This window comes from Schistocerca americana, chromosome 4 (assembly GCF_021461395.2).
Source record: "Schistocerca americana isolate TAMUIC-IGC-003095 chromosome 4, iqSchAmer2.1, whole genome shotgun sequence".
Taxonomy (NCBI): domain Eukaryota; kingdom Metazoa; phylum Arthropoda; class Insecta; order Orthoptera; family Acrididae; genus Schistocerca; species Schistocerca americana.
The window spans coordinates 203,679,765-203,707,340 of record NC_060122.1 but is presented as its reverse complement, the minus strand read 5'-3'; the positions used below and the strand labels follow the sequence as shown (position 1 = coordinate 203,707,340).

The 27,576-nt window shown below is 43.3% G+C and overlaps 1 protein-coding gene across 1 annotated transcript in view; it reads left to right on the top strand.

Annotated features, from left to right (window-relative positions):
* The window catches only part of LOC124613349 (sodium-coupled monocarboxylate transporter 1-like), a 119,163-nt gene that overhangs the window by 36,941 nt on the left and 54,646 nt on the right, over nt 1-27,576 (top strand). Inside the window, exon 5 of the mRNA XM_047142045.1 lies at nt 6,791-6,945. Within this exon, the coding sequence (XP_046998001.1) occupies nt 6,791-6,945 (155 nt within the window). The remainder of the gene's footprint in view (nt 1-6,790; nt 6,946-27,576) is intronic.

Below are 27,576 nucleotides of genomic sequence, written 5' to 3'. Positions count from 1 at the left end.
GTGGCGGTGCGGTCCCCTACGGCACTGCGTAGGATCCTACGGTCTTGGCGTGCATCCGTGCGTCGCTGCGGTACGGTCCCAGGTCGACGGGCACGTACACCTTCCGCCGACCACTGACGACAACATCGATGTACTGTGGAGACCTCACGCCCCACGTGTTGAGCAATTCGGCGGTACGTCCACCCGGCCTCCTGCATGCCCACTATACGCCCTCGCTCAAAGTCCGTCAACTGCACATACGGTTCACGTCCACGCTGTCGCGGCATGCTACCAGTGTTAAAGACTGCGATGGAGCTGCGTATGCCACGGCAAACTGGCTGACACTGACGGCGGCGGTGCACAAATGCTGCGCAGCTAGCGCCATTCGATGGCCAACACCGCGGTTCCTGGTGTGTCCGCTGTGCCGTGCGTGTGATCATTGCTTGTACAGCCCTCTCGCAGTGTCCGGAGCAAGTATGGTGGGTCTGACACACCGGTGTCAATGTGTTCTTTTTTCCATTTCCAGGAGTGTAGATTCTAGCGGAGGCAGATCTGGAGCGTTCAATGTGAAATGTGTCAGTAAAAATATGCCACAGCTGAAATCAAGAGTAAGTGCACTAAAGGAGAACATCCGCACTAGTTATTTGACTGTCGAAGAAGAGGCAGCGATCACAGAATTATGCAACATGTGTAGCAATGTTTTCCATTTGGCTGGAGACATTTTATCTTACAAAGATAATATTAGTTACGAAATTAAACTGGTACCAGAGGCAGGAGTCTGGGTGATACGTTCGCGACACTACAGAATACCGCAATCACAAAAGGAGGTGCTCCAGCAGCGAATCGAAAAGATGTTAGGGGAGTATCAAGTAAAAGTGGTTGGAATTTTCCCTTGGTTTTAATTCCAAAGAGGATGGATGCCAGTGGAAAGCAAAAGTGGTGAATAGTCGCGAATTACAGGTGACTTAATGAGACTTCCGTAAATTCTATGTCTTCCTTGCCAAAAGTAGCCGAAGATCTTGATGATCTAGGACAGGCAAAGTTCTTATACACCTTCGACTTAGCAAAGGGTTATTATCAAGTCTTATTAGACGAACAGGATCGAGAATAGACGGGTTGCAGTACGCCGTATGGGCATTGCGAGTAAAACAGATACCCAAGGGTCTAAAAAAAATCTCCTAGCAGAATTTAGAAGTTAATAAATTCCATTTTGACAGGGCTACAAGGTGACACATTCTTCATCTATTTGAATGATGTGGTAATATTTGTCTGCTCATTAGAGGAACATAACATGTGGCTAAAGGAGGTATCCGAGAGGCTTAGACAACACAATTTAAAGCTATTGGACGCGTGTGAGTTGTTGCAAAAGCAAGTATGTTATTTGAGTCGTATTTTATAGGCCCGGGCCATGAGGTCGGATTCACAGAAGGTCAGTGTAATGAAAGAGTATCCACAACCCAAAACAACGAAGCAATTAGAGGCGTATTTAGGGCTTGTGAGATCGTACTGGCGTTTTATGAGCAACCTCACCAAAATCGTGAAGTTGCTACATGAATTATTAAAGAAGTGCCTTATACCTCGGGTGTCGAGCAGGGAAACGCTTTTCAGCATTTGAAATAGAAGCTGATGAGTCCACCTGTGAGACAGTACCTGGACTTCGTAATTATCACAGACGCTACCCAGTCACGTATTGGAGCAGTTTCAACCCAAGGAAAAATTGGAAGCGACTTATCTGTAGGGAGGATGCTGAACAAGGCAGAAAGAAGATACAGTACGACGCAAAGGGAGATGTTGGCCATTTGTTGGGCAATGAAATATTTTAGACAATACGTATTTGGAAGACAGTTCCTGATAGGTACTGACCACAAAACCCTAATATCGTTAGCACGTCAAATCTGCCAGAGAGATTGATGAAATTTAGGTTAAAGTGGAGGACCACGACTATCATATCCTGTACAAGAGTGACAAATGAAATCAAGTCACCAATGCACTCTCACGAGTGAGAGACAGCAGGGCAGTTGGTGTGCGACAAGACGGAAATGGAAACCGTGGCGCGGCCCATGGGTGCCTATTCTGTATCTTTCCGCCATTGTGCCGATCGTTTCGGTACCCAAGAGCACCGAACGGTCTAGTACTCGAATTAGAGCCCCTGCATTATTCAGTATGCATTTCGGTATCGATACCGTTCGGGTCTAGAGAACCGAGGCGCTGTTGTCGGTTCGCGTCGCGCAAGCCAACCAAAAGCAAGCGGCCGCAGATCCGCGCATGCGCACTGCAGCGCGCACAGCGCCACGAACACAAAGCGGCTAGCAGACGACACAGGCGCGCTATTCTTACGAGTACCGAAAATTGCGTTTACGTTGCCATAACGCATGATGCCGCATTCCATTGAGCTGACGTGCCCGCCTTCAACGCTGTTGCCTCCTCCTTAACAGTATCCATTTCCATGATTCCCAGCTGAAATTCACAGAAGTTTTACAGTTTCCCTGACCGCATGTTTCCATGCATGGATAATAACAATAGCGTATTTGACTGTATTCTGCAGATTGTCGTAAACTCCGCATTATTTCATCTTATTCTCATTTACACTGACATCGTGTTTTGGATTTTACGTTTCGGAAAATGAGTTAGGAACAGTGTGTAGTACCACATTGTAGTAATACATCTATAAAAGCACCCGTGAAATTGATTCTGAGAGTTCCAAAGAATAAGAAGATAAACAGAATGTGGTTATAACTCACTCCTAGAGATCAAAAATGGCTCTAAGCACTATGGGACTTAACATCTGAGGTCATCAGTCTTCTAGACTTATAACTACTTAAACCTAACTAACCTAAGGACATCACACACATCCATGCCCGAGGCAGGATTCGAACCTGCGACCGTAGCAGCAGTGCGGTTCCGGACTGAAGCACCTAGAACCGCTCCTCCACAGCGGCCAGCTCCTAGAGATCCAAATGACTAAGTAGCCCACTTCCCTTTATGATACATCAACGATTTGGGTCTTAAAAGCAAAATTGAAAAAACGCATTTTCGAGAGCTCCTGCAGCTCGTCGAAGTTTATAACATGCATCTCATGAATGAAAATGTTTCGTATATGGTGCTACAGTCTAAAAATATTAGGGTGGAGATCTTTCATCTCTATCTACTGTTGTTGAGGATTCTATCGCACATAAACAGTTGTGACAAGCAAGATTATGAAGATGACCGCTGCTAGTTACATTCTCAGTAATTTAAGTTGTGCTCTTAGATTCCTGTCTAACCGCAACTCGGAAATCGCTACATATTCGGAAAAAATGGTGAATTATTTCTGACAAGAAGAAATATAAAGGTCACTGTCGGTTGTTTCGCTCGCAAGCAATTTCATCTCCAGCAATTTCATATTTCGTTTCTTAAACACAGAAATCACGAAATCATTACTGAGTAAGTGCGCGCTTACATGTAAGTAATAACGAATATAGCAGAAAAATCTTAGCTTACTCGAATAACAATGTCTCAGAACGTGTTGCGTATATGGAGAGGGTAAAATTCTTTCACCCATCTGTGAGCGAACCCATGTCCTTTGGTATGGCATTCCCGCGCGCTAACCACTTTTTTTTTAATTCCACAAAAACAGTAACAAAAATGGCTACAATGACATGACATAAATAATGTGACCGATAATTGCACCCACAAACTACAGCATTCATAGAGTGAGGAATCATTTTCAGTCTTTAGCAGTAGCACAATTTAGCACCCTCACTGTCACCTTCAACTGGTGGCAGTTCAACATGCAAATTTTCTTCTTCAGCAGCCTGAGGTTCCTCATCGTCATTTCCCAGACCCAAATTAATCATTCAGTAATTCCTTGCTGTGTATTCCTTCCAGGATAAATTACGTGGACGGAAGAGCAGTCCCGAACATCGCAAAATCCTTCACTGCCTTTTTATTTATGTCAGTTCCAGCCTTCTAAACGCATCCATAGGGAGTTCAAGATCTTCCTTTATATCAGACACCAGATGTTTCCCGTCATATTCTTGTATCTGCTGTACTACTGATTCATTTTTCGTGTGTGACTTGCAGGTGAGGTTAGGGTCGGGAACGTGAACCAACCCATTCCCTCTCTACTAGGAATCCAGTTCCTAACCTATACCCATTCTGTTGAAGACAATTCGGAGCATGTTACCATATTACTTATTGTGATTCTCATATTTAAGTATTTTATCGAATTCATTTCCATATATATCTTGTATTCAATATGGACATCGCTCCCAATATTGTTAAAAACGTAACTTGTATATTTGCCCTTTAACCAAATCACTGCGTTATTTTTTGCCTGAGGGTAGTAACTTTCTTCTGGTCTTAAGAAAATGTTAGTCGGTACATTGTTTGCTGAAGTTGGAACACTGGTCACAAGAAACGTACATTTGCTGCCAACACAGTAGCCTTTCAGTAGGCCTTACGTTTGTATGGTCGCTGCGTAACGTCTTCTTGACATGGGTTCATACCCTGCATGTAATTCTCAAAACGCCTCTGCTCAGAATCCGTAGGCATCGTTTGTCTAGGTTCCTCTTGCGCCAATAGAAGCTTGCGATATCAGTACCTCACTGTAACCACCAGTTACTTATTTTACAAGTAGCGAGCTAGACGGTATTGGAACACAGTGTTTCAGAAGCATCCATCACGACGGATACAGATTTAGGACCGTATCAACAGTGACCACGAACTCAGTGAAGCTGCCGAAACTACATTTCTCTAATTCCTTCGGTAAATCGGTTTCACCAGTCTCAACCAGGCCACACATATCCCATTGCAATACCTGATTTGTTGCACAACAGTAAACGATTCATTTATTAAATTTGCGTTTTTCGATGCACTTCGCAAACTAGATGCACGTACGCTAAATAACAACTTTGCAGCTGGCTGTAAGTGCCCTCAAACGGGATCCAGCAAGCAGTTACAAAGCGCTTCAGGATGGGTTTCTATGGTTCGGTCATATAAACCTCATGCTAAAATGGTTTAAGACCACATAACCTATCCAATTATTAATTTTAATCGTTCTGTCGCTCAAGCCAGTGAAGTAAGCTGCAAGGAATGACATGGCGCTTCCTATGGCAGTAATCTTTTTCATGCATGCTATCAGCAATCACATTTTGCATAAATTTAGGAACCTCGGCAACAAACATCCTCGTATCTTCACCAAGGAAAAACGCAGTCGTTTCTTCGATATATGCAATTGAACAAGTTCTGTGACACACTCTCTCTCTCTATATATATCACACTATTGGGATGCAATGAACGGAAATACATAACACGACAAGAAACCGAAAGAACTACTTAATCAAATTGAAAATCTTGGAAATTGGTTAAACTGAATAAATAATTATGAAACAATTTATATCAACAGGGCAAGTGCGAGAGGAAATCACGGAAGAAACGAGGCACGCTTTTTATTAGTTGGCGAATGCCCTAAGCGAGAATAACACGTTTGAAGCTGAGCGCTGTATTACGAGATATTACCAGAGTTGTACCTTCAATAGTGGATTGCATGCAATATAGATGCAACGCAACGGATAAACCTATTTAGGTTATACCAGACGTTAGTTTACACCGTCTCTCCCCGTCATTGCTTATCACAGAGCATGAGCGAAAGAGCTCTCTCTTCCTTCGTCTTTTGCATGTGCAGTTAGGGGAAAAATACTGCTTTGTGTAGTGGACGATCTGATGAGTGATGTCACGGTGTTTTCGAAACATGAACAATGGAGCTGAATAAAAATTGAATGCGCAAGAGGGCGTGCAGCAAGACACCATCATCAATGTCTCCATCAGGCTTACAGGTAATCCTTATTGTCGTGTGGAATAGTGGCAAGATGGGTGACCGTCGTATCGCGTAAATGGACAAAGATCAAAGACTAACGATTTGCAAGGTGGCCCGAGAGAAAGGATTAGAGCATATGACTGCTTCACATTCCGAAGGACCTCTTGGGCATGAGAAAAAATCCACCGAATGATGGAGCAATGTCCACGATTCGACGCTGTTCGTACCTCTCGGAGAGAAACGAACGTGAGGCTTTCTCACGCCTTATCATTACGCTGGCTGTTTATGGGCGACATCGTACGAGCCATACCTGAAATGTTAATCATATCAATGAGTCCGTCATTTCATTCGTCAGAATCTCAGCAAAGTGGAAATGAGGTCTATTTTCATTCCGTTGTACAACTGTGATGGTGTTATCCTAACGCATACCATTCCCCAACTGCATTCCATAAATGCGCTGTTATTGTTCGTTTTTGGAACAAAATCTGCTACCAACTTTGAGAAAGAAGTACGGCACTTTCCGTATAACCCACCAAGCAGTTTTCACGAAATATCAGGGTACATACATCGCGAGTTGTGATTCCTCTACGCGATAGATGGCACTGTGGAAGCGCTGTACCATTGACCATACTACCCGTATTTAGACGCTTGCTACTCTGACTTTATACCAGATATGTTACACAGATACGTGGGACAGTACAACCGCGCCATTCTAACTATTAACGCAACTGGCTCTGATAAAGGTTTTCTTCACTTTCCACATTGCTGGCAACTGGTTAAACGCAAAGCTAGTGACTACTTTGAAGGACAGTAAAACACTGAAACTTGTTTCTGCGTCCTATCTCTTGGAAATAAATATTTGCCCCTTTCGAAGATCTGATACTCTTATATTAGGAGTTAAAAACAAAGAAACGGCATGGAATTCAGCAACAAATGGCTGTGATTTCTTTTGCGTGTCTGCTCGCTGATGTGAAGTACTTGGAGGGTTGTCTACTGAATTTATTTGCGGTGCAGGGCGGCCTGAAGGCGGTGGTGTGGACGGACTTCCTGCTGAGCGGAGTCACGCTGGCAGCCTTCATCGCGGTGCTTATCCTGGGGGTGGTGAGCGCCGGCGGCTTCGCAGAGGTGTGGCGGACCGCCGACGAGGGCGGCAGGGTCTCCTTCTTCGTGTGAGTATGCAAAGTGCGACACTGCACAGTATCATAGCAGGTAGGCTATTAGGCAATAGACTTTGCAACACGTCCATTTTTAATGGGATGACACTCTCAGAGGGTAAAATTACATCTGGCGAAACCGGACATTTGTTTCTGACAGATCTTGAGCTGATTAGCCATAGAGTTGACGCTCGGTCCTTTGGAGAGTTGTATTAAGAAATATCTGCTACTGGCCATGCGCTCCTGAGGCTTAGTCCGGTTAAATGAGAAAGAAAGAAAACAGAACACACTAGTTTGTAACACGTATGGGAATTCGATTGCTATCTACCCGACTTTTCCCTACTATTTCTGTCTATCTTATCCTCCCTCTCTCTTAGTTCGTCTCTACTTCCTTTCTCCTCTCTCCTTCTCTCTCCCACTCAATCTCCTCGTGTTCTCTCTTTCTCTCTCCCCCTTCTCTCTGTCCAACACCTCCTTTCCCCTTGCTGTGTCGATTTTCCCCTCTCCCTCTCTATTCATCTTCCACCTTCTGCCACACTCTTTCTGTCCATTATCTCCTCCACCATTTTTATGTCCATCTTTTCCTGCTCCACTCTCTCCATCACCTCCCAGCCCTTTCTCTGTCCATCTCCTCCTTTCCGATTCTTTTCTCCATTTTCTCCCCTTGCTCCACTCTCTGGCCTTATTTACTTTTCTTGCTCATTCAGATTACGTGATACTATTCTAGTCAAAACTGATAAGGCATATACAGAACTTGCGTGTTTGACTATAAAAATTTAATGTAAATCGGTAAAGAACGTTTCGAGATTTTTGGTGAAGACGTTTCCGCTTTAAAAGTTACATATTTAATTACATATTCTACATATTTAGGAAACAGGTATATAAAAACACACATTTACACCAATACTACGTTGTGTCACCATTTAGAAACAAGCGGTGAAGAATTTTCGGAGACTTACGATGTTGTAAAAAAAGACAGTCAGGTTTCATTTATATATATGTAAATGCTGGTGTTATTATACACATAAAAGTACAGGTGAAGTCGAATGCAATATTGTCTCAAAATTTCAAAAGAATATGTTTAAGACTTTCGGAGGTTCAAGATTTTGGACAAATGAACATGAAAGGTTTGCTAACTTCTTTATTAATATATATGTATTTAGATATGATATGGTGCTCCAGTAGGTCCACAAAAATGCACGTATTCGAATGCAACGTATTATCAAAATTTCAAAGAAATCAGGAAAGAATTTTCTGAGCTTTACGATTTTGTACAAACGAACATTTATATTTTTATTTATGTAGATAGTTATCTTATTATTTTTATTATTACGGTGTTAATTAATACAAGTATCAAATAATAACTTTTTACTGTACAATTTTCTGACAAGCATCTCTACTTATTGCATCCTCTTTGAGTGTACCGTCATGCTCCATTATTTCACTGACGCGGTTATTCCAAGATCACCTGCAAGGTGGTTTCAAGTCAAAACTTTTCCTAGGCCACAGATGATTTGGCATTCTCAAGAAGTGCCTATAGCACTATAACAATTTTCTTTCAGTTCTGCCTACCAGAGTTTTTTACTACAGTTTCACTTGCCATCACTCTAGTTCTTACGTCATCGTTAGCTTTTTCCTCCAGTCTTGATAGCCTGGCACTCCTTTGTAAACGATGCGTTTCTACGACTATCAGCCTTCTTTGGACGTCAGCATCTAACATTCGTAGTTCTGATCCACAGCTTAGGACCGATTCAACCACTAGCCCATCCGCTATTTTCTTATTGTTATTAGAAATATTCTTGTCCTATAAAAAAGAATTCATGCACCCTATTACTTTTCTGTTTCGCTGTATTCTATAATATACCTCCGCATTACCCAATCCACTTTTGTCAATTTATGCCCATAAGTAGCTAATTTTCTACCATTACTGCACCGTCATTGACGTGAAATTTAAAATTTCTTCAGAAAAAGAACTTAATATTTTAGTGTTAATTTGTTTTTATTCCATTTTTTAGATATAATGTAAGGTGTCAGGCAAATCCAACACCTTCCATGAAAACCCTGACATGATAAACATATCCAGTAGTATGTCACATAGCTCCGAATAAATCGTGACATTAAATTAACCAAAGTAATACGAGTAACGAGTGAGCAAATGGAATACCACAGACTAACACAAGAATGCCTAAATGCATGTCATACCTTCCCACCGTGAGACAGACGCAGTTACGAGGGGAGAAGCGAGAACAGAAGCCGAGAGCAGAACTGTGTTAAGCTGGAAGGCCCTACGATAAGGGACGGACGGACACCCACGTCGCCAGCTAACTGCTAGGACTACACCACCCGCAAGTTTTAGCGTGAGACTTTTTTCACGTCTCTGTTACGTTAGGACCACCCCCCAGCCCATGTTAAAAGCTAGAGCCCTCCAGAAGAACAGTATAGATCTTACGGTAACACAAAAAGGGCTACACCACCCGCAAGTTTTAGCGTGAGACATTTTTCGCGTCTCTGTTACGTTAGGACCACCCCCCAGCCCATGTTAAAAGATAGAGCCCTCCAGAAGAACAGTATAGATCTTACGATAACACAAAAAGGGCTCCACCACCCGCAAGTTTTAGCGTGAGACATTTTTCGCGTATCTGTTACGTTAGGACCACCCCCCAGCCCATGTTAAAAGCTAGAGCCCTCCAGAAGAACAGAATAGATCTTACGATAACACAAAAAGGGCTACACCACCCGCAAGTTTTAGCGTGAGACATTTTTCGCGTCTCTGTTACGTTAGGACCACCCCCCCAGCCCATGTTAAAAGCTAGAGCCCTCCAGAAGAACAGTATAGATCTTACGATAACACAAAAAGGGCTACACCACCCGCAAGTTGTAGCGTGAGACATTTTTCGCGTCTCTGTTACGTTAGGACCACCCCCCAGCCCATGTTAAAAGATAGAGCCCTCCAGAAGAACAGTATAGATCTTACGATAACACAAAAAGGGCTACACCACCCGCAAGTTTTAGCGTGAGACATTTTTCGCGTCTCTGTTACGTTAGGACCACCCCCCAGCCCATGTTAAAAGCTAGAGCCCTCCAGAAGAACAGTATAGATCTTACGATAACACAAAAAGGGCTACACCACCCGCAAGTTTTGGCGTGAGACATTTTTCGCGTCTCTGTTACGTTAGGACCACCCCCCAGCCCATGTTAAAAGCTAGAGCCCTCCAGAAGAACAGTATAGATCTTACGATAACACAAAAAGGGCTACACCACCCGCAAGTTTTAGCGTGAGACATTTTTCGCGTCACTGTTACGTTAGGACCACCCCCCAGCCCATGTTAAAAGATAGAGCCCTCCAGAAGAACAGTATAGATCTTAAGATAACACAAAAAGGGCTACACCACCCGCAAGTTTTAGCGTGAGACATTTTTCGCGTCTCTGTTACGTTAGGACCACCCCCCCAGCCCATGTTAAAAGATAGAGCCCTCCAGAAGAACAGTATAGATCTTACGATAACACAAAAAGGGCTACACCACCCGCAAGTTTTAGCGTGAGACATTTTTCGCGTCTCTGTTACGTTAGGACCACCCCCCCAGCCCATGTTAAAAGCTAGAGCCCTCCAGAAGAACAGTATAGATCTTACGATAACACAAAAAGGGCTACACCACCCGCAAGTTTTAGCGTGAGACATTTTTCGCGTCTCTGTTACGTTAGGACCAACCCCCAGCCCATGTTAAAAGATAGAGCCCTCCAGAAGAACAGTATAGATCTTACGATAACACAAAAAGGGCTACACCACCCGCAAGTTTTAGCGTGAGACATTTTTCGCGTCTCTGTTACGTTAGGACCACCTCCCAGCCCATGTTAAAAGATAGAGCCCTCCAGAAGAACAGTATAGATCTTACGATAACACAAAAAGGGCTACACCACCCGCAAGTTTTAGCGTGAGACATTTTTCGCGTCTCTGTTACGTTAGGACCACCCCCCAGCCCATGTTAAAAGCTAGAGCCCTCCAGAAGAACAGTATAGATCTTACGATAACACAAAAAGGGCTACACCACCCGCAAGTTTTAGCGTGAGACATTTTTCGCGTCTCTGTTACGTTAGGACCACCCCCCAGCCCATGTTAAAAGATAGAGCCCTCCAGAAGAACAGTATAGATCTTACGATAACACAAAAAGGGCTACACCACCCGCAAGTTTTAGCGTGAGACATTTTTCGCGTCTCTGTTACGTTAGGACCACCCCCCAGCCCATGTTAAAAGCTAGAGCCCTCCAGAAGAACAGTATAGATCTTACGATAACACAAAAAGGGTTACACCACCCGCAAGTTTTAGCGTGAGACATTTTTCGCGTCTCTGTTACGTTAGGACCACCCCCCAGCCCATGTTAAAAGCTAGAGCCCTCCAGAAGAACAGTATAGATCTTACGATAACACAAAAAGGGCTACACCACCCGCAAGTTTTAGCGTGAGACATTTTTCGCGTCCCTGTTACGTTAGGACCACCCCCCAGCCCATGTTAAAAGATAGAGCCCTCCAGAAGAACAGTATAGATCTTACGATAACACAAAAAGGGCTACATCACCCGCAAGTTTTAGCGTGAGACATTTTTCGCGTCTCTGTTACGTTGGGACCACCCCCCAGCCCATGTTAAAAGATAGAGCCCTCCAGAAGAACAGTATAGATCTTACGATAACACAAAAAGGGCTACACCACCCGCAAGTTTTAGCGTGAGACATTTTTCGCGTCTCTGTTACGTTAGGACCACCCCCCAGCCCATGTTAAAAGATAGAGCCCTCCAGAAGAACAGTATAGATCTTACGATAACACAAAAAGGGCTACACCACCCGCAAGTTTTAGCGTGAGACATTTTTCGCGTCTCTGTTACGTTAGGACCACCCCCCAGCCCATGTTAAAAGATAGAGCCCTCCAGAAGAACAGTATAGATCTTACGATAACACAAAAAGGGCTACACCACCTGCAAGTTTTAGCGTGAGACATTTTTCGCGTCTCTGTTACGTTAGGACCACCCCCCAGCCCATGTTAAAAGATAGAGCCCTCCAGAAGAACAGTATAGATCTTACGATAACACAAAAAGGGCTACACCACCCGCAAGTTTTAGCGTGAGACATTTTTCGCGTCTCTGTTACGTTAGGACCACCCCCCAGCCCATGTTAAAAGCTAGAGCCCTCCAGAAGAACAGTATAGATCTTACGATAACACAAAAAGGGCTACACCACCCGCAAGTTTTAGCGTGAGACATTTTTCGCGTCTCTGTTACGTTAGGACCACCCCCCAGCCCATGTTAAAAGATAGAGCCCTCCAGAAGAACAGTATAGATCTTACGATAACACAAAAAGGGCTACACCACCCGCAAGTTTTAGCGTGAGACATTTTTCGCGTCTCTGTTACGTTAGGACCACCCCCCAGCCCATGTTAAAAGATAGAGCCCTCCAGAAGAACAGTATAGATCTTACGATAACACAAAAAGGGCTACACCACCCGCAAGTTTTAGCGTGAGACATTTTTCGCGTCTCTGTTACGTTAGGACCACCCCCCAGCCCATGTTAAAAGATAGAGCCCTCCAGAAGAACAGTATAGATCTTACGATAACGCTAAAAGGACCACACCAGCTGCAAGTTTTAGCGTGAGACTTTTTCGCTTCTCTGTTACGTTGCAAACCTTAAAAACATTGCCCCACCACGAAAAGTATAACGTTTCTCATTGGATAGAGCTTAAGGTTAACATTGAGACCCTGATTGGTCAGATGAAAACACAGCCAGATAGTTTTTTTTAAACCAACTTCGGTAAATTGTAGTAAGGAGAAGTTAGAAGAGAGTTGCTTCCGAGAGGGCGAGCTGGACGGAGCTGCGCTGTCCACCGCCCCCTGACGAACACCGACAAGGTAATGAACGCATGCGATGCCGCATAACAGCGCATAAAACTTCACTCAGAACTGCAGAAGTCGCATCTGTTAAACCCCTTTTTGCGTAATACTAGTGTCGATCGTCAATTAAAGCTCATGGTGTTCACATTTGCCACTTGAAGTAAAAATCTGAAATGAGACGATTTTTCTGTCATATAGTTATTGAGAAGTCACATCAGCCACTGTAATTTACGACAAGTTATATAGGTAATTAAAGATAATTGAGGGTCACTGTAGACCATTTTGATAGTTGTCTCTTTTGTGAAACTTAATTTAAACCTAGATTATAGATGTGATATGGCATAGGTCATCCTTCGATCCATTGTAGAACTTGGAAACCCATTCAGGGAATATTCGTTCACATTTTTGTTGAACGCAGTCGGTTTTTACCATCCTGTATTAAAACATTTCCTTTTATCAATAGTGCAATTTATAAACGATGTTTTGTGAGTAGAATAAAATTTCCAGTGGTAAACTTAACTGCTTTTTCGACGTTATTTTACCAGCTAACTAAAAATAGGAAAGCCTTGAACCCCTTCCACTAAACTTAGTTAGTATTAAGAGTCCTTTACAGGGAGTGCAGTGGAGCTGACGCTGAAATCATTAAGTATGTGGTTATATCATCGCTAGTCTCACTGAACTCTTCTGAATTCTACATGTCATGTGTGGTCTGACGTCTCCTTACCAGCAACAGGTCCCAGGTTCAAACTAGTCAATTCCCTAAAAATCACACTCAGAGCGTCGTTGCGCGAAGGTGGTAGGGAGACACGATATAGAACAAACAGACACCACGCAGAATGTTTAGAATAACTAATAATTTATACATTCTTTTTGGGATAAACTTTAAAGTTATTAACCTACAATTATCAGTTATTCCGTTTTTATTAGTCCTTAGTTGTCATATTTCTGACATAAACGTATCATGAACTCAAGATCGTATTCACCTCGTCATAGGATGGCTTGATCATGAGAACAACCATACGAAAACAACTGCACATCGTCCTAATGTATTCCCAGTTTGCGAGCCTTCCCTTTACATTTTCGAACCTCAGGAAGTTCTTACAGACCACCGATCCAACCCGCAAATAGGAGAACAAGGATTTGACACGAGGGTTTAGTACCCTAGGACGGTTGACTACACTACGTCTAAAGAGACCACCTCCTACGATAAGACTTTGTTAAGAATTAGCAATAAACTAACCATCAGCCATTAAGGAAACACTGTAAACGCTATCGAAGGAAAATTTGGTCTAAGATCAATTCGATTTTAGACGGAATACTTGTGCTACCATTGCAAAAAGACTCTTGCTAATTGTGGGCGAGATGTTTATAGAAAATGGAAGAGATCGATGTATGTGTATTTTACATACCTGGTTAAGTCATTTAATGATGTGGCTTGGGATAAGCTTGCAATTAATACTCGGGAAAAGAGAGTGGAGCACTTACGAACTTACTAAATATCGTCGATGAGAATTATTATTGCCTATACAAACCGAAACATACTTCATGGGCATTTAACTGAAACCATCTGAACAGCATTACCAGCAATTACCCTAATTTTTATTGCACCCCGAGGAGCAAGTGCCAGCTGCACAGAACCAAGAAAGTAACACAAGGTTTCTGACTGTGTCCTAACCTTCGTCAGTCTGTACTTGGAAAATAGGATTGACTCTTGATGACAAGGGGGTAAAAGCTGAAGGTTTTTATATGAGGTGATAGGAGAGGAAGGAAGAAGTTTCAGAACCTTGACAATGTGCTGGAAAGCAACAGGTGCGGTAACTGGAGACGCAGGAACTGGAGACGCAGTAAGACTTGGCATCACAGCAGATGTCAAGGAAGACAGTGGCCAACACGTGAGGTGGCTGCGTCCGCTGACACGATACATCTATCAAATACAGCGGATGGACGCTTGTCAGTCGCTCTCGCGTTTGGTCTATGAAACCTTTCTTTACGCGCCATTCTAAGTCCGACTTTGCTTTTGTGCTTAATGGATTTTGCCCACACTCTGGACCAGTTTATAAAGCTTGTCGACCAGATTTGCCTTTGGATTCAAAAACTTCCATGAAGATATAATTCAACACGTCGCCCGTAACCAGACAAAATCGACAGTCAAAGGTAATTTACGGAGCACAACAGGGAAGTGTGGCAGGAGGAAAGTACAACGCTAGAAGACCGTGCCGATTTGCCGAATGTCCCGCAGAAAATTGATGAATGGTGCAGGTTCTCGCAGCTGACCCTGAATGTGAATAAATGTACCACTTCCGCATACATAGAAAAGAAATCCACCGATGTGGATGTATACTTCCGTATAATGACCGACTGAGGGACTAGTGTCTACCGTAAAATGTCTAGAAATACCTATCCAAATCGACCTTAAGTGGGACGACCACATAAAACAAGATGGCTATTCATACCCGAAAACCGAGCGAGATGGAGCAGTGGTTAGACACTGGACTCGCATTCGGGAGGACGACGGTTCAATCCCGCGTCCGGCCGTCCTGATTTAGGTTTTCCGTGATTTCCCTAATTCGCTCCAGGCAAATGCCGGGATGGTTCCTTTCAAAGGGCACGGCCGACTTCCTTCCCCGTCCTTCCCTAATCCGATGAGACCGATGACCTCGCTGTCTGGTCTCCTTCCCCAAACAACCCAACCCCAATACAAAACAAACAACAAAACACACCCGAAATCTATATATGCTAGAGCAATAAAAACCAATTGGAGTGCGAGTGACTGCTGTGTGCCGCTGTTTCCTTATATTCTACGGTCGCTGTGAACAACAGTTCCTTATGGAATCAAAGTTGGTACAAAGTAGCAAAAGCAGACGCCAGACTGAGATTCATAGGAAGAATTTTCAGAAAATGAAACTCGTCAACGAAGAAAGTGGCTTATAAGACGATAGTTCGACCGATTCTTGAGTGTTGTTCAACAATGTGGGATCCTGGACAGGTAGGTCACGGGATCGTTTTGTCGGCGCGACAAAGTTACAGAGACGTTCAACAAACTTGAGTGGTAGACGTTACATGAGAGGTGTTGTGCATCACTAACAAGTTTGATAGTGAATATCCGAGAGAAAACTTCCCGGAAAGAGCCGAAAAACACATTAACTCCTCCAAAATACGTCTCGTGATATAACCACAACAACAGAATTCGAGAAATTAGAGATAATACAGAAGCTTACCGACCGTCATTCTTCCCATGCGCCATTCGCAAGTGAAACAGGATATGAGGGATCAGTTAATGGAACCAAAAGCCACACATAGCTGGATGTATGAGCATGATGTAGATGTACTCTATGTAATCAAAAGTATCCTGATACCTGGCTAGAAATGACTTACAAGTTCGTGACGCCCTCCGTCGGTAATGCTGGAATTCAATATGGTGTTGGCCCACTCTTAGCCTTTATGACAGCTTCCATTCGCTTAGGTACACGTTTAATCGATTGCTCGAAGGCTTCTTGGGGAACGGCAGCCCGTTCTTCACAGAGTGCTGCCCTGAGGAGAGGTATCGATGTTGGTCGGTGAGGTCTGGCACGAAGTCGGCGTTTCAAAACATCCCACAGGTGTTCCATAGGGTTCAGGACAGGGTTCTGTGCAGGCCAGCCCATTACTGGGATGTTATTGTAGCGTAACCACTCCACCACAGGCCATGCATTAAGAACTGGTGCTCGATCGTGTTGAAAGATGCAGTCGCCATCTCCGAACTGCTCTTCAACAGTGGGAAACCAGAAGGTGTTTAAAACATCAATATAGGAATGTGCTGTGATAATGCCAAGCAAAACCACACGGGATGCAAGACCCCTCCATGAAAAGCACGACCACATCATAACAACACCACATCCGATTTTTGCTGTAGGCACTACACACGCTGGCAGATGACGTTCACCGGGCATTCGCCATGTCCACATCCTGCCATCGGATCGCCACATTGTGCACCGTGATTCGCCACTCCATACAACGTTTTCCCACTGTTCAGTCGTCCAATGTTTACGATCCTTACACAAAGAGAGGCGTCATTTGGCATTTACCGGCGTGATGTGTGGCTTATGAGCAGCCGCTCAACCACGAAATCCAAGTCTTCTCACCTCCCGCCTAACTGTCGTAGTACTTGGACTGGATCCTTATGCAGTTTGGAAATCCTTTGTGATGGTCTGGATAGATAGCTGCCTATTACACATTACCACCCTCATCAACCGTCGGTGACCCCTGTCAGTCAAACAGAAGAGGTCGACCTGCACGCTTTTGTGGTGTACGTGTCCTTTCACGCTTCCACTTCACTATCACATCGGAAACAGTGTACCTAGGGATGTTTAGAAGTGTGGAAATCTCGCGTACAGACGTATAACACAAGTGGCACCCAATCACCTGATCACTTTCGAAGTCCGTGAGTTCCGCAGAGCTCTCCATTTTGCTCTCTCACGATGTCTAATGACTACTGAGGTCACTGATCTGGAATACCTGGCAGTAGGTGGCAGCACAATGCACCTAATATGAAAAACGTATTTTGTGGGGGTGTCGGGATACTTGCGTTGTTGTTGCGTCCGTTTTCAATTTTATATCACTTTACGATGGTTGGGTTACATATCCAGCCACTTTCACACATCGGATGATGTTCCAAAAGCGTGAAACGCGCCACTGATATTAACCATGACTGGTTTTGTTTTGAAATGATGTAGATAAACGTAGATGAACGTCGCTTCAAGACAGTTGTTCACCGTGGGAATGTTATGGCTGTTAGTGTGGTACTGTGTCAACTACTTATCGGAATTCAAGAACTACTGTACTCACCCAAGTCCCGAAAAATGTGAGAATTATCGCACAATCAGCTTAACATCTCATGCATCAAAGTTACTGAAAATAATAATACCGGGTGATCAAAAGGTCAGTATAAATTTGAAAACTGAATAAATCACGGAATAATGTAGATAGAGAGGTACAAATTGATGAACATGCTTGGAATGACATGGGGTTTTATTAGAACCAAAAAAATACAAATGTTAAAAAAATGTCCGACAGATGGCGCTTCATCTGATCAGAATAGTAATAATTAGTATAACAAAATAAGACAAAGCAAAGATGATGTTCTTTACAGGAAATGCTCATTATGTCCACCATCACTCCTCAACAATTGCTGTAATCCAGGAATAATGTTGTGAACAGCACTGTAAAGCATGTCCGGAGTTATGGCGAGGCATTGGCGTCGGATGTTGCTTTTAGCATCCCTAGAGATGTCGATCGATCACGATACACTTGCGACTTCACGTAACCCCACAGTCAATAATCACACGGACTGATGTCAGGGGACCTGGGAGGCAAGCATGACGAAAATTGGCGGCTGAGCACACGATCATCACCAAACGACGCGCGCAAGAGATCTTCCACGCGTCTAGCAATACCTTGCTTTTTTTTTGTTCTAATAAAACCCCATGTCATTCCAAGCATGTGTGTCAATTTTTACCTCTCTATCTACATTATTCCGTGGTTTATTAAGTTTACAAATGTATGCTGATTTTTTGATCACCCGGTATAAGAAGAATGGAAAAGAAAGCTAAGGATTTGCTAGACGACGATCAGTTTGGCTTTACGAAAGATGATTTATTTATTTAATCGTGTCTGAGCTACATCTGTAATTAATTAATACGCTATATATACTAGATTACAAATACAAGTAAATGATAGTTATTCATTCATATATACATTCGTGATCTTCACATATCGTAAGTCGTCATTACTGTCTAAAGCAAGGCTCATATCTCTCTCCAGTGTTCGGCACACTTCACTGCAGCGTCGTTGGCCAACCACAGGTCTTGGAAAGTGCATGGGGCCAGCAAAGATGGACAGGTCAGCAGGTGTGTCATGGTTTGTTTTCATCCACATTGGCAGGACTCTTCTTCGGCGTATCCCCACTTGATCAGGTTATCCTGAGATCTTTCCATTTGACACCTAAGTCTATTTAGGCTCTTCCAGACTCTCCATTCCAATTGTGATCCAGCAGGAAGTTTTTCTTTAATGTTCCAACTTTTCAGACTGCCCTTATTCAATTTCTGTTTCCACATTGATTCTCTAGTTGTAGACTGACTTTCGGTTAGTGGACGTTCAACTTTTATGAAGTCTTTCCTAGATTTAAGTCTTGCCTCCGCTTCCTGATGTGCGTACAGGGGATGTCTTCTATCTTCGCACTGCCTGCTTCGTTCGGTCATCGCCAACGTTTGCCGTCTGATCTGTGGGGGGGCTATTCCAGAACACATATAAAGGAGATCACGGTTTGTAGGCTTCAGGCATCCCGTGATTAATCGACATGAGGCATTCAGTGCTGCGTCTAGCTTCTGAGCATGTGTCGATCTTCTCCAGACGGGGCAACGAAACATGATGTCACCAGAGAGGCAGTTCTGACAATGCGGTTGACAATGGAAGCAAGACTGAAGAAAGATCAAGGCACTTTCATAGGATTTGTCGACGTGAGAAAGGCGTTAGATAGTATCAAATGGTGCAAGGCGTTCGAACTCCTGAAAAGTTGGGGTAAGCTATACGAAAAGACGGAATGACGGAAATAAAAGACACGTTAAAGAGGGGGATTAATATTCAAGTTGAAAGATATCAGTGATACGATTCGTGATGACAGTGCTATCCTCAGTAAAAATGGGGAAGAATTACAGGATGTATTGAATGGAATGAACAGTCTAGCGAGTGTAGAACATGAATTGAGAGTGAATCGAAGAAAGAAGTATGCGGAGTAGTACTAACGAGAACAGCGAGGAACTTAATATCAGAGTTTGGGATAAGAAAGTAGGCAAAGGAGTTGTGCTATCCAGTCAGCAAAATAATTCATGACGGACGGGGCTAGGAGGACATAAGAAGCTCATTAGCACTAACAAAAAGGTCATTCTTGGCCAAGAGAAGTCTACCAGTATCAAACGTAGATCTTAATTTGAAGAAGGAATTTCTGAGAATGTGCTTTTGGGGCACACCATTGTATAGTAGTGGGACACGGACTGTGAGAAAAATAGAACAGAAGAGAATCGAAGCCTTCGTGATGTGGTGCGAGAGAGGAATGTTGAAATTTAGGTAGACTGGTAAGGTCAGGAATGAGGAAGCACTCCGCAGAATCCTCGAGGAAAGAAGCATATGGAGAGCAATGAGTAGAAGAAGGGCCAGGATGGCTCAACATCTATTAAGATATTAGAAAGTTACTTTAGTGGTCCAAGAGGGAGCTACAGAGAGTAAAAACTGCAGATGAAAACAAATTGGAACACAGAAGCGCTAAAGAAACTGGTATATGCATGCATATTCAAATACAGAATACGGCGCTGCGGTCGCCGACGCCTATGTAAGACAAGTGTCTGGCGCAGTTGTTAGAACGGTCACTGCTGCTACAATGACAGGTTACGAAGATTTAATTGAGTCTGAACGTAGAATTGTAGGCCAGTTTGGGTACCCTTCACGATTGCACGACACAAAGCCTTACGCCTCACCTGGGCCCGTCAACACTGTCATCGGGCTACTGATTACTGGGAAGTTGTTGCCTGGTTGGACGAATCTCGTTTCAGATTGTATCGAGCGGATGGAATTCTACAGGTTTGGAGACAACCTCAAGAATCCATGGACCCTGCATGTCAGCAGGGGTTTGTTCGCTGGTGGAGGCTCTGTGCTGGTGTGGGGCGTTTGCAATTGGAGTGATATGGGACACCTGATACATCTAGATACGACTCTGACAGGTGACACGTACGTAAACATATTGTCTGATCAGTTGCACCCATTCATGTCTACTCTGCATTCCGACGGACTTGGGAAATTTCAGCAGGACAATGTGACACCCCACACGTCCAGAATTGCTACAGAGTGGCTCCAGAAACAATATTGTGAGTTTAAATACTTCTGCTGCCCACCAAACTCCCCTGACATGAACATTAATGAGCATGACTGGGATGCCTTGCAGTGTGCTATTCAGAAGAGATCTCCAGCCGCTCGTACTCTTACGGATTTATGGACAGCGCTTCAGGATTCATGATTTCAATTTCCTCCAGTTCTACTTCAGACATTTCATATTGCGGCACTTCTGGGTGCTCGCGGGGGGCCTATACGATGTTACGCAGGTGCACCAGTTTCTTTGGCTCTTCAGTGAATATCCGTCATGTAACTGAGGACGCCGTTTTCCATGTGCTACCTGTCGGAAGAACTAGAAAAAAACTCCTTGATCAAAAAGGTGAGGAAAGCCCTAGATGGGATTTCTGACTGCATTGAGCTCACTGGACGACAGTTTTCTGGATTAATTCTGTACCCTGCTAAAGGACGCGCGTGATAATAGCTTTCTTTTGGACACTGGGTCGTGTTTTGTACAAGTGATCTGCGGTATGATATCGTTAAAATGGAAGCTAACGCAGCTTCATGTTCTGCAATAGGGACACCATCGGTCAAAGTAGGAATATTTAATTTCAGTGTTTTTATCTGTTTCCCACTAATTTTCTGTGCTTGTTGGGGAAGTGAAATGGGGGAGTACTTTTGTGTCTTCCATTGTAAGGAACATTTGATAATGTACTGGGTGATCAAAAAGTCAGTATAAGTTTGAAAACTGAATAAATCACGGAATAATGTAGACAGAGAGGTACAAATTGACATCCATGCTTGGAATGACATGGGGTTTTATTAGAACCAAAAAAATTCACAAGTTCAAAAAATGTCTGACAGATGGCGCTTCATCTGATCAGAATAGCGATAATTAGCATAACCAAGTAAGACAAAGCAAGGATGATGTACTTTACAGGAAATGCTCAATACGTCCACCATCATTCCTCAACAATAGCTGTAGTCGAGGAATAATTTTGTGAACAGCACTGTAAAGCATGTCCGGAGTTATGGTGAGGCATTGGTGTCGGATGTTGTCTTTGAGCATCCCTAGAGATGTCGGTCGATCACGATACACTTGCGACTTCAGGTAACCCCAAAGCCAATAATCGCACGGACTGAGGTCTGGGAACCTGGGAGGCCAAGCATGACGAAAATGGCGGCTGAGCACACGATCATCACCAAACGACGCGCGCAAGAGATCTGTCGGACAATTTGTGACTTTAGTTTTTTTTGTCTTAATAAAACCCCATTTCATTCCAGGCATGTGTCGATTTTTACCTCTCTATCTACATTATTCCGTGGGTTATTAAGTTTTCAAATTTATACTGACTTTTTGATCACCCGGTATATCAGCATTTTTGTTATTTCTTTGCACCACTCAGACGAATTCTGCTTGAAGATAACTAACGACGAATTTTTCCCCCTTAAAGATAGCGACTCTAACGCTTAGCGGCGTATTATGTAAGTGATTATTTTTGTTTACTTACTAGTTGTAAACTTCAAAACGCCAGTCCTTTCTGGAGGTAAGAATTAGTCGTTGCATTTTGAATTATTTTCCTGCATATTTCAGTCGTGAAAGAATGCGTTAGTAGCTCCACTTTCAGGATGCAAATCACGTTTGCTTTAAATACACGCTGTAAAGCTCATGAGCGTTGGTTACCTTTGTGACTGGACTTCGTAAGCTGATGGTAGTCAATAACGCCTTTAAGGCAACAAAGACGCTAGTATCAACACCTCACAGAGTTTCAAAGACGTAAAGTAATAGGGCTGCGAGAAGCTGGATGTTCCTTCTGCGATACTGCAGAAAGGCCTGGCAGAAATGTAACCGTTATATATGACTGCTGGCATCGGTGGTCACGAAAACGTATGGTCTCAAGAGGACCGAGTGTGGACGTCTACGTGGCACTACCGAGAAGGAAGAATATCGCGTTCGGCCCATGGCTCCGGCACATTTTACTGTATGTGCAGCAGTTGGCACCACAGTGACACAACGAACTGTTACAAGTCGGTTACTTCAAGAACAGCTCCAAGTTAGACGCACTACGAGGGCTGTCCAGAAAGTAAGTTACGATCGGTCGCGAAATGGAAACGACTATGAAAATCCGATAAAGCTTTGCAAAGATGTGTTGGGCAGTGTCTCTAGTATGATTCTAGGTAGAATTACGTCGCTCTTTTCATTCCTGAGCTCTTAGTGAGCGCGTGAAGATGTTATAGAAAATAATGTCTCCCGCCAAGTACGAGGGCCTGGTGAGAATTTTCCCCTGAAGCTATGCAACCAACATTACATGACTGTCGTGCGGTTTCTTCTTCAAGACAATTCTCAGCCTCATTCTGCAGTGGCAATGAAGATGTTCCTGCATCGTTTCAATTGGAAATGTTTGGTTACCCACAATACAGCCCGTAATTGTCTCCCACTGAGTTTCGTCTCTGCTCAAACGAACCGCTGGCTATGAAGACAACATTTTGGCACAGACAATGAGCTTTGGGCCAGCGTAGAGAATTGGCAGAAAGCACTGGTGGCTGCCTTCTAAGATGAGGGTATTGGAAAGTTGGTACAACGCTACGACGAATGTCTGAGTCAGAACGGCGACTACGTAGAGAAGTAGCTGAAAGGTGTAGCTAACTGTTACAAATGAAACATTTCTGATTTTCACTGTGATTTTCATTTCTCGATCAATCGTAACTTACTTTCTGGACAGCCCTCGTATATCGTACCTTTCGCTCAGACCAAAACACCGCTATTTGCAACTTCAGTGGTATCAAGCGAGAGCTCGATGGAGGTCAGGGTGGAAGTCTGCTGTTTTTTCTGATGAAAGCTGGTTCTGCTTCGACGCCAGTGATGGCCGTGTGTCCGTTAGAAGAAGGCCAGAGGAGTGCCTGCAGCCAACTTGTTGATAGACACACTGGATCTACACCTGGCGTTATGGTCTGTGGTGCAATTTCGTATGACAGCAGGAGAACTCTCGTAGTTGTCCCAAGCACCTTGACTGCATATCTGAAAGTCAATCTGATGATTCGACATGTTGTGCTGCCATTCATGAACAGCATTCCTGGGGGTGTTTTCCAAAAGGACAAAGTTCGCCTGCATGTCACTGTTGTGACACAACATGCTCCACGCAGTGTCGATAAGTGGCCTTGGTATGTTCGATCATCATATCTGGCTCAGATCGATCACATATCGGACGTCGTCGTACGACAGTTCCAGCGTCATCCACAACCAGCATTATCAGTCCCTGTATTGAGCGACCAATTGCAAAAACATGGAACTCCCTTGCACAATCAGGCATCCCGCACCTCTAAAACACAGTTTACCTGCATTTAACTTTTGCAACAGCTTATCTCGCGCTTACGTTAACATTCCATGGAATGTTTATCACTTAAATATGTTACCTAGACAAAAGTATTGCCGAATTTTCGTGATCCTACATTAATTAGTTTTTCGTGTTGCTATTTCTTTTCGATGTCCATGTATTTTGTATTGGTAGAGCTTTTGCCCGCAAAAGGCAAAAGTCCCGAGTTCGAGTCTCAGTCCGGCACACAGTTTTAATCTGCCAGGAAGTTTCATATCAGAGGACACTCTGCTGCAGAGTGAAAATCTCATTCTGCGTGTATTTTGTGTTTTGCGCAAAGGAAAGGAACATGAAAACAAAAATCTTAGCAGGCATTACGATAATAGCCTAAATTTTATATATCTTGAAAGTAGCTGAAATGGCTTGCGAATGTGCTACCATCAAAGGTGCACTGGTTGTACAATACTGGTACAAAATTAATGGGCAAGATGCTGAAACTGAAGGTTTGTTTGGCGTACTACACAAAAAAAAAAAAAAAAAAAATGCTAGAGACTTCCGAAATCTAATGCATGTGAGCATTGCTAAAAATTAACGGTTCATATCGTATAAAGTGAAGCGGTATCACAACGAAGGAGTAAAGGTATACGAGAGGCATAGGAACTACAGTTGCTAGGATTCCTAGGATACGCGAACCGTTGTAGTAGTATACTAGAAAACTGGAGAGAACAACAAAGAGTGTCAAACAAAAAATCGAGGATGGGGTCAGAATTGCAAAGACTTGTTTTGCTTGGATAGGAAAACTTGGGTGACCACTGCAAAGCAAACAACAAATTCAAATGTGTGTGATTTCCTAAGGGATCAAACTACTGAGATCATCGGTCCCTAAAATTTTTTTTTTGTTGTTAATGAGTCTACTGACTGGTTTCATGCGGCCCGCCACGAATTCCTTTCCTGTGCTAACCTCTTCATCTCAGAATAGCACTTGCAACCTACGTCCTCAATTATTTGCTTTACGTATTCCAATCTCTGTCTTCCTCTACAGTGTTTGCCCTCTACAGCTCCCTCTAGTACCATGGAAGTCATTCCCTCATGTCTTAGCAGATGTCCTATCATCCTGTCGCTTCTCCTTATCAGTGTTTTCCACATATTTCTTTCCTCTCCCATTCTGCGTACAACCTCCTCATTCCTTACCTTATCAGTCCACCTAATTTTCAACATTCGTCTATTGCACCACATCTCAAATGCTTCGATTCTCTTCTGTTCCGGTTTTCCCACAGTCCATGTTTCACTACCATACAATGCTGTACTCAAACGTACATCCTCAGAAATTTCTTCCTCAAATTAAGGCCGGTATTTGATATTAGTAGACTTCTCTTGGCCAGAAATGCCTTTTTTGCCATAGCGAGTCTGCTTTTGATGTCCTCCTCGCTCCGTCCGTCATTGGTTATTTTACTGCCTAGGTAGCAGAATTCCTTAACTTCATTGACTTCGTGACCATTCTACTACTTCTCATTACCTTCGTCTTTCTCCGATTTACTCTTAAACCATACTGTGTACTCATTAGACTGTTCATTCCGTTCAGCAGATCATTTAATTCTTCTTCACTTTCACTCAGGATAGCAATGTCATCAGCGAATCGTATCATTGATATCCTTTCACCTTGTATTTTAATTCCACTCCTGAACCTTTCTTTTATTTCCATCATTGCTTTCTCGATGTACAGATTGAAGAGTAGGGTCGAAAGGCTACAGCCTTGTCTTACACCCTTCTTAATACGAGTACTTCGTTCTTGATCGTCCACTCTTATTATTCCCTCTTGGTTGTTGTACATATTGTATATGACCCGTCTCTCCCTATAGCTTACCCCTACTTTTTTCAGAATCTCGAACAGCTTGCACCATTTTATACTGTCGAACGCTTTTTCCAGGTCGACAAATCCTATGAAAGTGTGTTGATTTTTCTTTAGCCTTGCTTCCATTATTAGCCGTAACGTCAGAATTGCCTCTCTCGCCCATTTACTTTTCCTAAAGCCAAACAGATCGTCACCTAGCGAATTCTCAATTTTCTTTTCCATTATTCTATATATTATTCTTGTAAGCAGCTTTGATGCATGAGCTGTTAAGCTGATTGTGCGATAATCCTCGCACTTGCCAGCTCTTGCCGTCTTCGGAATTCTGTGGATGATGCTTTTCCGAAAGTCAGATGGTATATCGCCAGACTCATATATTCTACACACCAACGTGAATAGTCGTTTTGTTCCCACTTCCCCCAGTGATTTTAGAAATTCTGATGGAATGTTATCTATCCCTTCTGCCTTATTTGACCGTAAGTCCTCCAAAGCTCTTTTAAATTCCGATTCTAATACTGGATCCCCTATCTCTTCTAAATCGACTCCTGTTTCTTCTTCTATCACATCAGACAAATCTTCACCCTCATAGAGGCTTTCAATGTATTCTTTCCACCTATCTGCTCTCTCATCTGCATTTAGCAGTGGAATTCCCGTTGCACTCTTAATGTTACCACCGTTGCTTTTGTCACCGAAGGTTGTTTTGACTTTCCTGTATGCTGAGTCTCTCGTTCCGAGAATCATATCTTTTTCGATGTCTTCACATTTTTCCTGTAGCCATTTAGTCTTAGCTTCCCTGTACTTCCTATTTAATTCATTCCTCAGCGACTTGTATTTCTGTATTCCTGATTTTCCCGGAACATGTTTGCACTTCCTTTCATCAATCAACTGAAGTATTTCTTCTGTTACCCATGGTTTCTTCGCAGCTACCTTCTTTGTACCTATGTTTTTCTTCCCAACTTCTGTGATGGCCCTTTTTGGAGATGTCCATTCCTCTTCGACTGTACTGCCTACTGCGCTATTCCTTATTGCTGTATCTATAGCGTTAGAGAACTTTAAACGTATCTCGTCATTCCTTAGTACTTCCGTATCCCACTTATTTGCGTATTGATTCTTCCTGACTAATGTCTTGAACTTCAGCCTTCTCTTCATCACTACTATATTGTGATCTGAGTCTATATCTGCTCCTGGGTACGCCTTACAATCCAGTATCTGATTTCGGAATCTCTGTCTGACCATGATGTAATCTAATTGAAATCTTCCCGTATCTCCCGGCCTTTTCCAAGTATACCTCCTTCTCTTGTGATTCTTGAACTGGGTATTCGCTATTACTAGCTGAAACTTGTTACAGAACTCAATTAGTCTTTCTCCTCTTTCATTCCTAGTCCAAAGCCCATATTCTCCTGTAACCTTTTCTTCTACTCCTTCCCCTACAACTGCATTCCAGTCGCCATGACTATTAGATTTTCGTCCCCCTTTACATACTGCATTACCCTTTCAATATCCTCATACACTTTCTCTATCGGTTCATCTTCCACTTGCGACGTCGGCATGTATACCTTAACTATCGTTGTCGGTGTTGGTCTGCTGTCGATTCTGATTAGAACAACCCGGTCACTGAACTGTTCGCAGTAATACACCCTCTGCCCTACTTTCCTATTCATAACGAATCCTACACCTGTTATACCATTTTCTGCTGCTGTTGATATTACCCGATACTCATCTGACCAGAAATCCTTGTCTTCCTTCCACTT